At 45.7% G+C, this 12,582-nt stretch overlaps 1 protein-coding gene across 1 annotated transcript in view; it reads left to right on the top strand.

Moving 5' to 3' along the window:
* Positions 1-5,087: 5,087 nt before the first annotated feature.
* Positions 5,088-12,582, top strand: part of LOC8032446 (spondin-2) — a 37,933-nt gene continuing 30,438 nt past the window's right edge. The window contains exons 1-2 of the mRNA XM_002409954.4: positions 5,088-5,266; positions 9,186-9,400. Coding sequence (XP_002409998.2) covers positions 5,095-5,266; positions 9,186-9,400 — 387 coding nt within the window. The 5' untranslated portion in view covers positions 5,088-5,094. The remainder of the gene's footprint in view (positions 5,267-9,185; positions 9,401-12,582) is intronic.

Raw genomic sequence — 12,582 nt, 5'->3', positions numbered from 1 at the left:
GGGGGCGTGAGCGCGTCCGCAAGACGCGATCATATTATGCTGGCAGCACTATCGTGGCGGCGCTGTAACGTTCGATTTTGGACGTGCCACGTTCGAATGCAAGCGTCTGTCAGCATCTGCAGACGCGCGATAACAAAACGTCTAAAAACAGAAAAACAAATAAAAAAGAACAATGAAGCTCGTGGCCTCAGCGTCCCATTCAGCTTTATTATTTTATTGCGTTCTTTCGTAGCTTCCGTGAGCCCGTATGTTTCACTTTACGTGATAGCGAATCTGAAGCTACTTGCAAAAACATGTTCCCCCGAACGATGCTCGCACTGCACGAGCGCGCGTGCTTGGAAGGGACACTGAAAGCCCGGGCCCTTGCGGAGCACGCGCGCTAGCTCGTGCAGTGGAAGTATCGCGTTCAGGGACTCAGTGCAACATGCTCGTGCTTGTAGCTTCGACCTCGCCTTCGCATAAAAAGAAAAACAAGTTACTGTAAACGACTTAATTTTCGCGAATATCATCATCACCGTAAACTTTATTAATTGATAAAGTGAACCTTTTGCTAAATTACCCAAGCACCAAGAGCGTGCTGCGAGTGTAGTTACCCACGTAGCAAGAGAACGTCCTGAGAACATTCTGGGAATGTTCTAAAGAACACAGGCAACATTCTTGGAATGTTGCAAATTTACGTAAAAACATTCTATCAACGTTGTCAGAATGTGGCGTAGGCACTTATCGCTACATTCGGGGAATGTTTTTTAAGGGACATTCTTAGGACGTCCTGAGAACGACATAGAATATTATTTAGACATCTACAAGGCAGGGCACAGGCGCGTAAGCCTACTTCTGCCGATTGCTTTTGTTTGTACGAGAATTCCAAGAGAATTCGCGCATAGAAGACACTTTCCCAGTTGACACGCTCGCACCCGTGCCTTTGCCAGCACTGCAGAGAGATAGGCTATGTTCGAAATCTTACTCCAGTAACCTCCTACGTCCGCTGGTAATACCACGTGACATGATGACATCGCGAGTAGACAATCCGTGACTCGATCCTGAAAACCGGGATTATCACCTGGATACTACGCGGATGGGCTTCGTCTTGGGCTACGGCAAAAATAAAACAGCAGCGATGGCGGAAGATAGCAGACGATCGCTTTTGATCATGGAGAAATCACTCGAAAGCACGATAATATTAACCGCTGCGAAGTTTTTCTTTGACAGCGACGACGCGGTGTTCTCGGAGGTGGCTACATCGGCTCCACTTACTCACCTTCGTTTTGGGTTGTATATTAAGATCAAAATTACTTACTCCTTTCAGTTAGACACAAAACAAAAAATTGTGTTTATTAATCAGCGCGATCGCTGCAAGTCTAGTCCAGGTGCCCCTAAACGTATACGTTCCACGCATCGTAGTTTGCACCGGTCACGTTTAGCAGAAATCTAGAGTCCGCTTCCACACGACGTACTTGACGCGATTATGATTACAAAATCACAGAGGGAACTTCCAAACCGCTATAGGCATTTTCTTGAGGAGGGAGAGGTGGTGTGGACTTGTTGGCTGATCATGTACATGAAATCTTCGAACCCTTCACTGCTTTACAAGCGTTATCCTCTCATTACGCACACTCTGGGGAAAAATTACTTCTACATCATCTACTGCGTTCGAACATCTTCAGCCGCGAACGTAAGAATACGGAGTTCACTCCAACGCCGAAGACGAGGATGTGGAGTAGCTCCTGTTTACAATCGCACTCTAATAACAACAGGTATACGTTCCTTCGGAAGATGCACGGTCTGGATATGGTTAACAGTTAACTCGTGCGTTGAAAAGAGAAAATCGCAATAACCACACATAAATGGCTGCACCTCGATTCTCTGCCTTTTTCGAACGTCTGCCTGTTGATTGATAAAGTGTTTAGTGCTTTACCAACCTCAGAACAGACTAGTTCCGAAAGTTCCGAAATTCGGAAAAGTTTCGAAAAATTTTCGCATTGAACTTTTCAGAAAATTACTTATAACTTTTGAATAAGGTATTGGATCGGGCTGAAACTTTGGCCTCTGGTTGTGACCTCTAGCGCTACCCTTGGGCGGAGAATGAGCGTTCGGCGATGCCTAGTTTATTTTTGCGATAAAAAGAACGGGAATTTTTTTTTTTTTTTTTTGGTGACACCTTGCACATCTGTAACAGTTCGAGACGCTCAAGTTTGTACTACCCAAAACAAGTCCTAACGAGTCTCCTTTCGCAGCGCCCCCTGGGCAATGCAGGAGGCCTATACTCCGGAGTCGGATCGAGTAAATTTTAGAACACAGCCTTGGAGTAGAAACAGTAGACGCCCCAGAGCTCGCGCTACCTGTAACAGGAAGCAGAAATAGACACCTCTAGAAAATGCACGTCATAGAATCTTGAATATACATAAGTGAACCACACCACCGCACGCCGTGAATACCTCGCGGCGGAGTAATAAAGCGTTGCACGGACTCACTCATCATTGCCACATGGAGATCAGCGAGCTGAAAAAAAAATGGTGTTTAGCAGACGAATTTTTTATTTCAATGAAGCGCAAACTTCCTCAATTCATTTCGTGACGACAATAACCCGAGGAAATGTATTAGCAGATATAGATTCACAAATTCATTTTACACTACAACGCGGTACTGCAGTTTGCATTTATTCTTTAATTTAATTTCTGGGACGCTTGGAAGTAGAAGCTTTAAAGAATTGTTTTTGTTTTTTTCTTTCTCAGAATTCGAGGCCCCGTAAAACAATAATAAACGCAAAACCGAAAATCGGCATTCCGCAAAGCTGTTAAGTTTTTTTTTTTTTTTTTTTTTTTTTAATTCAATTATTTTTACGCCAATAGGTTCAGTAGTTGCTGAGAATAAAGACCAAAAAGTGGCCATAAGAAATTTATGGGCTCTTCTACTGTGATATATCCTCTAAACGGTGCTTGTTGGTCACGATAAGCGTCCTCGTGAACTTGATTATAATATGCACCTCCCCACGATGTATGCAAGTTGTCTTTTTCTTGAAAAGGAGAAACGAATATCAGCAGCGGCGTAGATTTTCCATTTTCCCGGGGGGGGGGGGGGGGGGTGCTTTTCCGCGCAATTTTTTATTACATCGACGATTATCAGTAGTTTATTTTAGGGGGTACATTTTACAGCGTATGTATATCCCCATGTGTCCGTCGCTGTGTGCTTTATTTTGTTTACATGCCACTACTCGAAGCTCGTTACATGGCACGTAAACAGCGTCTCGGTAAGAATCATGGCCGAGGGGGGGCACGAGCCCCGATGCCCCTTCGTAGTCTACGCCTATGAATATTAGTAAGTTTAAACGAGCCTACCTTCTCAAAAGGCTTAGAGTGCGCGAAGAAGCGACAGCTGGAAAAAGCTGAAATTTCGTGCTAGGGCTGTTGGCCACGTATCAAAAAATATTTTGTTTCCCCCGAGCACTCTATCATTCCGCGTACCACTTTTGGAGAAAAGTACCTATAAGCTTATAATTCTCATTAGACAATTTAAGAATCCTTTTAATTGCGATTTCTCTTATTTTTCTAATAAATTAGACATGTGTAGGAAAACCCTCATAAATTAAACATTAACGTCCAGTCTACGCATCAGCCGTACTTTCTTTAATTGTGTGTTAAATCGAAGCCAACAAATACTTTGACAAGGTAAAAATAATTAATGAATTAATTAATAGGCATACAAATGACGATAACCAAGCTTCGCACATTGAAATAGAACTTGGAATATATCGTTCTTTTATGTACGGATTTGTATGTCCAAACCATATATTACATCTGATTTTTATTTGATGTTTTAGACCATCCCGAGAGCGTCATACAGGAAAAAAAAAAAAAACAACAACAACAACAACAACAGTGGTTTTAGTTTCCTCTCGTATTCAAGAGCGTTTTTTGCTAAAATACCTTTATTTGACTATAACGACATTCTGCTTGTTCAACTGGTATTTGTTTAAGCTTTAATTTGATATATAGTTTATTCCATAACATTGAATGGATCAAAAGTTATCAAAACCAGTTAGAGTTTCGTCAAAGGAGCCGTGTTTTGTATTTCTTACAAAAATAAATAAAACCCAAAATGCATTTTTATTATTATTTGACGCTTTTAATGTATCATTTGCAAAACCATGTAAAATGTTGCTATGTTGTGGGGAACGTCTGAGCCAGGTGAAGCTACCAAATACGTACGCGACCTGTGACGCAAAACTTGAGAGCTAAAAATGTGACGCAAAATGAGTTTTCAGTTTCGTCTTAGTGAAACATTTTCCCAGCATATATATATATATATATGAGACGTACATGACCCCTTTTTCCTGCACGATTTGACATGAAATCGCCATAGGTATGGTGATTTCATTTCAAATCGTGCAGTAAAAGGGGTCATGTGCGTCTCAAAAGGGGAAATTGCCGCTATGTCGATTTCTCGCGATAAATATTTTGTTGAACACGTACTTCTACCTTATTTCGAAAGTACATCGTGTATGGCGTACTTCGCTAAAATTTAAAGTGCATTTAGCCTAACTTTTTCTCTTTTTTGATAGAAATATGAAGTTTAGGATGTCCCTTGAAATTTAGCTCAATTGTTTTTTTTTTTTTTTTTTTCACGTGTACAATATCTAAAGCTGCTCAAAACTAACATTCGGATAGGATGTGCGATGGGGGACATAGGCACAGATTGTGAAATGTGGGGTTATACGCTAACGAACTAGCGGCAGGGACATACGGGTATAGACTCTGTCGCTGATGTACGGGGACCAACGTGCGAGACGACTTCAGCCGGTCTCCTCTGAAAGCACCCGCACGACTAAAACGACGAGACAGCAAGCACGAGGCGGCTGTTCTCGAATCAGCGCCCAGAGTCCGGACCGTGGCGCGAACCGACTGTTCATGGTCGATCATCAAGCACGGTGAATGATCGGGAGCAGGTTTCGGCTCCGGCAGCCGCGCCCCACCAACGGGGGAAGCCCAGGGTCCTTCTCCTCCCATGCCAGCCCTCTTGGCTTTCCCTCTGGGGCGAGGGGTTGCGGGGGCGAGAGGCCCGTTAAATACGCACGGCCGGACCGAGGCTGCCAGAAACATGTCCGGGAGGATCACGGTGCTGGCCGCTGTGGCGTGGTTGGCGGCGACGTCGGAGGCCTGTCGCCACCTCGCCGTGTACCAGGCCACTCTGGTCACCGCCTGGACGCCTGGCAGGTTTCCCAAGCAGTACCCGCACTGGCGGCCGCCTGCACAGTGGTCCCAGCTGGTTGGTGAGTCGGCCAACGCAGCTGCTCCCAGACGAGCAGTCAGCGTCGGCCTTGGATGTCCGCAGTGATGACAGCAGAAGTCGGAACCCGAGGCTGGCGGAGACAAGGTCACGTCCACGCGCGATGAATTACGCGTGGCGGTTCCGCACTCTAGAGAAGCCCGGCACACATGGGAAACAGCATCACCGAGCAGCAATACCGATCTGTGAATGGGACTTTTCCACTTGATTCGGAATCAAAAGCAAAGGCAGCACAAACCGAGTTTTAGGCAATGTCGCATCACTCTGTCTGGCGTCCGATTTGCTTTTGTTCACACTGTTCGCTTGTCGTGCTGCACACCTCGAGAGTTTGATTTGCACGCTTTGCTCGAGAAGCTCGCGAAATGAGCTGTTGCTTATTAGGTTTTGTTGCAGGTTAGGAAAAGCAGGACAAGTTCTTACTGCCTATCCCTCCACTCTTTCCACTTGAGCAGAGCGATCGCTGGGGCCCAGCGTGTTCACTGAGGGCTGCGTTCTAACCGTTCGAACACAAAGCAAAAGATAGAATGTTTACTTCCGTGAAGCGTGGCCTTTTCTTATTCGAAAGCCAGCTCTGTTCTTTTTTCCCCAATTTTGATCAAACCGACCGGGGGTTCATCTTTTTGGATTTGTCGGTGCTTACGGAGAAAAAGGAAGTATTAAGACCTCGAGAGGTGTATACGCAGTAAAGCAGAAGCACTAACGTCACCTCATCGGCCATCGTGGTGGCCTTGCTGCTGAGCGTATACCCTATGCAGCATGCATTCTGCATCGCCGAATTTGTTTTTCTCGGCAAGAACAAATATGAATGACCCAGTCTGACCACCAGCAAAGGGTCATGGCGGCACGTACAAGCCATTTATACGTAGTACACTACGCAACACAGCGCGAACAAGGCATCCGCGCTGTTTCTTTTAGAAAGGGTGTTTCAGCGAAGGCTTTCGAAAATCCCTTAAATTAGGGTGGTTGAGAAAAAGCAAAACTCTTTCCGGGAACAAACTGCCAGCCACGCCGAGCGTCAAGGAATACAAAAATAAAAAAAAACACAAATTAGCTAAATAATTAGCTAAAATGAACTAGTCAACTTATTCATAATTGCAGAAAAATATATGGTTCCAATTATAAACCTGCTGAGCATCACCGATAACCACTATATCAACTCATTTTAGACAGATATAAGGCGGGTGCAGCATCTTATGGCGTTCGGATTAAACTCTCAATTTGGACGCGTTTTTGGTTTCGGTTTTCTGTCGGAGTGCATCTTTTCGCCAGCGGTCCTGCCCCCATGCGACCGAGGCTCGCAACGCACGTGCGCCGTACTTTCCTCCGTCCTACGAGGCAGGCGGCTTCGCGTCTCAGCCACCGGGGCGCAGGGGCTCCAATCGGGACACTTGGCGAAAAAGTCGCCGATGAATCCGGCGGCTGTGATTGGCCGGCGCCGCGCTTGACCTTGGCGCCGTCCAATCACAGCGGTTGAATTCCTCGCCGACTTTCTTGCCAGGTGTCCCGATTAGAGCCCCAGGACCGCTGGCGCAAAGATGCGCTCCGATAAGAAACCAAAACGCGTCTAAATTGAGCGGTTTCCTTTTTCGCCGTAAAATATTGTATTTGCCTTATATGTTCATTTCACTAATTTTATCATTTACAATCCCTTACGTCCGCCGCGGCTGGCAGTTTGTTCCCGGAAAGAGCTTCTTGTTTTCTCAACAACCCTAGTTTTAGCGATTTTTGAAGTTTTCGCTGAAACACGTGGTACAGTGTCGAGCGCTTAAGCACTAAGAAAAAACAAAAACAATTACGTGTTTGTTCTGTGTCGTTCCCTGTGCGGATAAAGGCATCAGATTGCCGAGTAAACGATTAATGATACCATTCAGTCAAAATGGTCCCGAAGTTGCGTTCCCCCAGAGACGACTGGTGTAAGTTATCTAGAGCTCCGTGTTCCGAAAAACTCCGAAAAACACCCGCCGGTAAAATTTTGGTCAATTCGTATTTATGCAAGAACCCCCCCCCCCCCCCCCCCCCCCCCAAAAAAAAAAAAAAAAAAAATTTTTTTTTTTTTTGTTTGTACAGTTTGATTAGCACAGAGTTAATGGTCCTGGGAAAATTTTACCATAGTTATCTTTCAAATGTCGGACCGTTGTCAAAAGGAGTCTTGCCGCTTGTCTCGTCACGGTTGATTCAGGGCGGCAGGTCATTGTACATTCGGGTCACGACAAAAGCCACTCTTCTGGTTTCCAGTTTGGGCCATGCGATTTGTGATTTAGAGAAAGGAAAGGGTATGTTTTAGTAACAGTGAAAGCTATGGCCCATAGGGATTGTATAAAATTGGGAAGAGGGGCAGTTCAAACTCTCTATTACCTCTTTAACCACTCCACCTCGCGCGACCACGGGCTAGATTGGTGGAATAGGATGGGATGACTACGAGCTTCCTAGCGACTACCTCCGGGACTTTATTGATTTTAAGGTATCGGCGTTTATCGAAGCGCCACTTGTGTGTTACTTTTGTCGTGGATAAATTAGTATTTCCAATGACAATGGCACTAACGCCAAATTCAACTGAAGATATTTCAATTGATACAAGCGCGTTTTATTTTTTTTTATCTGGCATACGTTTACATTCGGTTATTAATTATTTATTTACTTTTAATAGGAAACACAGCGAAATTCTAGCCCGCGGCCGCGCGAGGTGAAGTGGTTAAGGATGTAATAGAGAAGTTTCAACTGCCCCTCTTACCTATTTTGTACAATCCCTATGGGCCATAGCTTTCACTGTTACTAAAACATACCCTTTCCTTTCTCTAAATCACAAATCGCATGGCTCAAACTGGAAACCAAAAGAGTCGCTTTTGTCGTGACCCGAATGTACAATGACCTGTTGCCCTGAATCAACCTTGAAGAGACAAGCGGCAAGAGTCCTTTTGACAACGGTCCGAGATTTGAAAGATAATTATGTGACATTTTCCCAGGAACGTGGAGTCTGTGCTAATCAAATTGTAAAAAAAAAAAAAAAAAAAAAAAATTTTTTTTTTTGCGGGGGGTGGGGGAACACATAAACATTCGGAGTTTATCGGAGACCAAAATTTTACCGACGGGTGTTTTTCAGAGTTTTTCGGATTTATCAGACAACACGGAACCCTAGTTATAACTTCAGTATGTCGGATGATAAAGGAAAAATATCGGTAATAAAATAAAATAGGTCGTTTTGGAAAAGTACAAACTCGTGGCATCGATTTTCACGTGCAACATGCGAAGTCTCTTCGTGCTTATAGGGGATATTCAGGGAACGCCATTTTGTTGGACAATGTTCAAAACGCATCGCAAGGGTAGCTATAGCTTTGCATCACGGCCTGCGAGAAATGCACCGGGATGCACGTTCAACGTACATTCCACACAATCAAAATTGTTGTTCTTGAAAGATCATAAATGGGAACTAATTTTGAGCACGCGCGGCGATCAACGTCTCACAACATGGTGTCCCGTGAATACCCCCTATAATGCAATGCAGCATAAGATCAGCAGGAGAGGCTTCGCCCACACAGAAGGCTGCCGTGCCAGTTGGCAGTGGGTCTCTTATGGTAAAACACCACTTATATTCCGTCGGACTAAAACCGTGCACACGTGCAGTACAGCCAAAGCCACAGGGGAGAAAGCGTGTCCCAACCTGTTCAAGAGGAGGGAAGGGAGGAACGAGAGAGAGAGGCTGGGCTTTGGCTGTACTGCACGGGTTTAGTGACGAAAATTCTATAGATTAGATAATTTCCAAGTAACTGCATGTTGCTCGGAAATTCCCCGAGGGCACCTTGAAATTCCCCGAAGACACCGAGGACCGATCTTGCGTTGCAGTTGTTGGTTTGAAGAGGCTCTTGGAAAACAAAAACTCTCGAGCTTGCCGCTCCGTCCTGCAGGGCTGAGCCACAACAGCAGCGTGCGCCTCTGGCAGTTGGGTCACATGGCGACGGAGGGCGTGCGCCAATTCGCGGAGTCTGGCCGCGTGGGCCGCCTCACCGGCCGCATGGTCCAGGGGGACCGGGGCGTCTTGGACTTCTTCCACGCTCCGGCCGTCCCCAAGGGCAGCGGCACTTCCCAGGCCACCTTCTTCGTGGACCCGCGCCACCGCCGAGTGAGTGCACGACCCCAGCTGACGGAGCCGATCGAGCAACGGTGCACAGCCGCCCTTGGGCTGTCCCCGGCTAAAGAAATCACGCACAGTGAATGCGCTTTTTTTTCCTCTGCGTGATTGGTTCAGCCCGTGATAGGCACAGAGACCGCCGTGACGATGTTGACGCTGACTCCATCGGTTCCGTCGAAGCGTCGGCTGCGCTACTCGTTCCCGCCGGACCCAACCCGTCCGTCCCGCCTACCGCATGCTCAAATACGTAAGGTACGCGTGCACCGTTTTTTTTTTTTTTAGAGGGTTTACTGAAAACAGGTATTTCGTGTAACTAATTATGATAATATTTTAGGGATTTTGAGTTGGCCAACTCTACGTAAGAAAAAAACGCTTCATTTTGTCTTCCTTTTTAGCCGAGCAGCATGCTTGATCTCCGGGTTGCGCAACTTTAGGAAACGACGTAATAATTAATGTGTTCTAGTCTGTTGAGAGTTAAGAAATTCAAAGTCCCTCCGACAAAGGGTCCACATTACGTTTACCTTCGCAGACGACAAAAGCTACGGCTCCTGCGACCCATTGCGAGCTGTCAGAGCCAACCACGCGCCTCCCATGGCCATCCCATTACTTCCTGTAATGTAATTACCCGAAAATTAATCAAATCATCGACCTAAATACCCAGAGGGAAAAGCCAGAAAACATTTACAACATTTATTTTCAATAATTATAAAAAAAAGTAATATAATCGGACGAATTCAGCACGGAAGTTTGAGCAACGGAAGGGCCCGTTCACACACTTGAGACTTCTTAGAACGGTGTGCCTTGAAACCTCTTAACAATCCTTAGGACGAGAGAACACACACACTGGCACGCTGGCGCCATCTATGCAGTGACCCTGGAACTGCATTTCACTAGAGCAGGGGTTCTCAACCATTGATGTTTCGCGGACCCCTTGTGGATCGGCGGAGATGATGGAGGACCCCGTTCGTGGTGAGGGGTAGGAAAAGGTACAGGTTAATTATGCTAATGATCTAATAAATGGATATAACGAAGGGCTTGTGTGAAGGAGACTTTGCTGAGCAGGACGTAAGGGCGCAAGGGAGCTTTACTTTGCTCATTGACATACACACGAAAAAACTCACCCGAAAATCAGAATGTTTATTTTCAATCTGAAACAAAGACAACTTTTATTGCCGGGAGACTGACGAGGCAGGGCTTCGCGGAACCCTAGAATACCCTCGCGGACCTCAAAGGGTCCGCGGACCCCCATTTGAGAACCACTGCACTAGAGCAATGGTTTCGCGGGATTTCCTAGGCTAAATATGCGTAATACATATGAGCAATGGTCTTTTATAACATTGGCAACAGTTTTTCGAGCGAAAAAAGAAAGAAAGGATGACGCTTGAGACAAATAGAAAATATACCGCCCATTTTCCACTGCTACCCTATTCGCGACTCCAGCGACCTATAGGGGGCGCCACCACCAAACAAACATGGCGGCTGAGTCCAGGTCGCGTCGGCTCGGCCGAGCCGCCTGAACAGCTGGCGCATTCAATTGAACAGATTGTCTTTTGATTAATGCCCAATTTTACAGGTATTTGAACTGAGACTGCTAAGTGTAGCCGGTGCACATAAACTTGCAAAGCATAGTTTTGTTTTCCCGGTGTTTTTTGTTCTTTTCATGTCAAACTTTCGTTTCTGAGATTTCGTTCAAAACTAATCAGTTTTGATCATCTAAGGAAAGCGGCGATGACTACAGAATTGTTCCACCGAGAGTAATTTTCAGCTAACTCACATGCCTCAACCATGCGACTTATCCGCCCGCGAAATCGAGCTTTTGTGCGTATCCGCGTTTTCCAGTCGTCTTCTAGGTCAACAACACAGGCTGCAGGAAAATCACGAAAATTTAGCAAGCACTTCTTGAGCCAAGGAGCATGTTAACCTGCGGGCGCCTCACTAAGCAGCTGATACTTGTGTTTCAATTGAGGTTTTAGTAGCAATGGAGAAGTCATTTTGACGAGGGGGTTATGTATTATTTACGTACTATGTCCCACTAAAGCCATATTATTATATTCTTCGGGTTGAAATACAAGCTTAGTTGACTAGCTATTAGGTGAACTGCTGAATAAAAGTATATTTGGCAGAGAGAAAGATACTACTTAAACTTAGCCAAATGGTTCTAGCCAGCAGCACGGAGACGAAGAGTCTTCATCAGAGATTCACGCAGAACCTCTCTGTATTCAACTTTGCTTCGAATCCTGAACGGAGAAGATGAGTATTTTTTTGTTGCCGGTCAACCTGAGCAATGTAGACGTATATTGCTGCTGGCTGCGACAGTGGTATAATATAAATATTGGAGGCGCGATAGATCAAAATGCCGTGACAGCTTCTACCGTTCCTAGACTCGTCCCCCACCTTTTGAAAACAGATAATTTCCCTCATTCATCATTCGCAGCGAGCAGGTTTTTCTGAATCAATTGCGAAATCCGCCCAACTTTTTCAGTGTGGTCCAGAGGCTTTTTCGGCGAAAAGCAGCCAAGATGAATAGCCAACGCACCGACCGGCGTGGGTGGCTCAAACTTGAAGCTAACCGAACGCAACCAAACTCAAGAAAAGCAGCTATCAAACCTTCCCATTCACTTGACTTCAACATTGGTGTTCCCCCCAGTGAAATGCCTCGTCTGGCGTCCTCGGTCCACTGTTCTACATCCTTATAAAAAAAAAAAAAAAAAAAAAAAAAACACTTATCAGTTACTAAGCAGTCATCACTTTGAATGTGATTCGAGACAGCCAAGAAATCAAAACCTTTTTCCGTGTTTCCTCCCCATTCAAGAAATCGAAAGCATGCGACTGTGTGTTGTGGAGTAAACGGGCTTTAAAACGCGTGATGGAAGGAAACTATCTACTGAGGCTTCCCCACACTAATGAACACTCAGGCAAACTTAAAAAAAATATTCGGACCTTTGTCAAATCACGTTGTTTGCCACCGCGCCGACAACACGTGTCCGCAAAAGCCACCAGAGACGCGGAGGGGCGCGGAGCGACCTGGTCCGGCTGGTTCCCGGTTTTCCCGCTTGGCGGCGTCCGTTTTGCTGGAGTCGCGAATAGATGGCGCCAGTGTGTCCTCTCGTCGGGCCCTGCAATCATAGTTAAGCGTCTACCTTTTTTGCGGTTTCCACGTCTCTTGGAGTTCG

Source organism: Ixodes scapularis, unplaced genomic scaffold (genome assembly GCF_016920785.2).
Source record: "Ixodes scapularis isolate PalLabHiFi unplaced genomic scaffold, ASM1692078v2 PGA_scaffold9__187_contigs__length_104089568, whole genome shotgun sequence".
NCBI lineage: Eukaryota > Metazoa > Arthropoda > Arachnida > Ixodida > Ixodidae > Ixodes > Ixodes scapularis.
The sequence above is the reverse complement of the archived record's forward strand: the minus strand, read 5'-3'. Positions and strand labels throughout refer to the sequence as shown.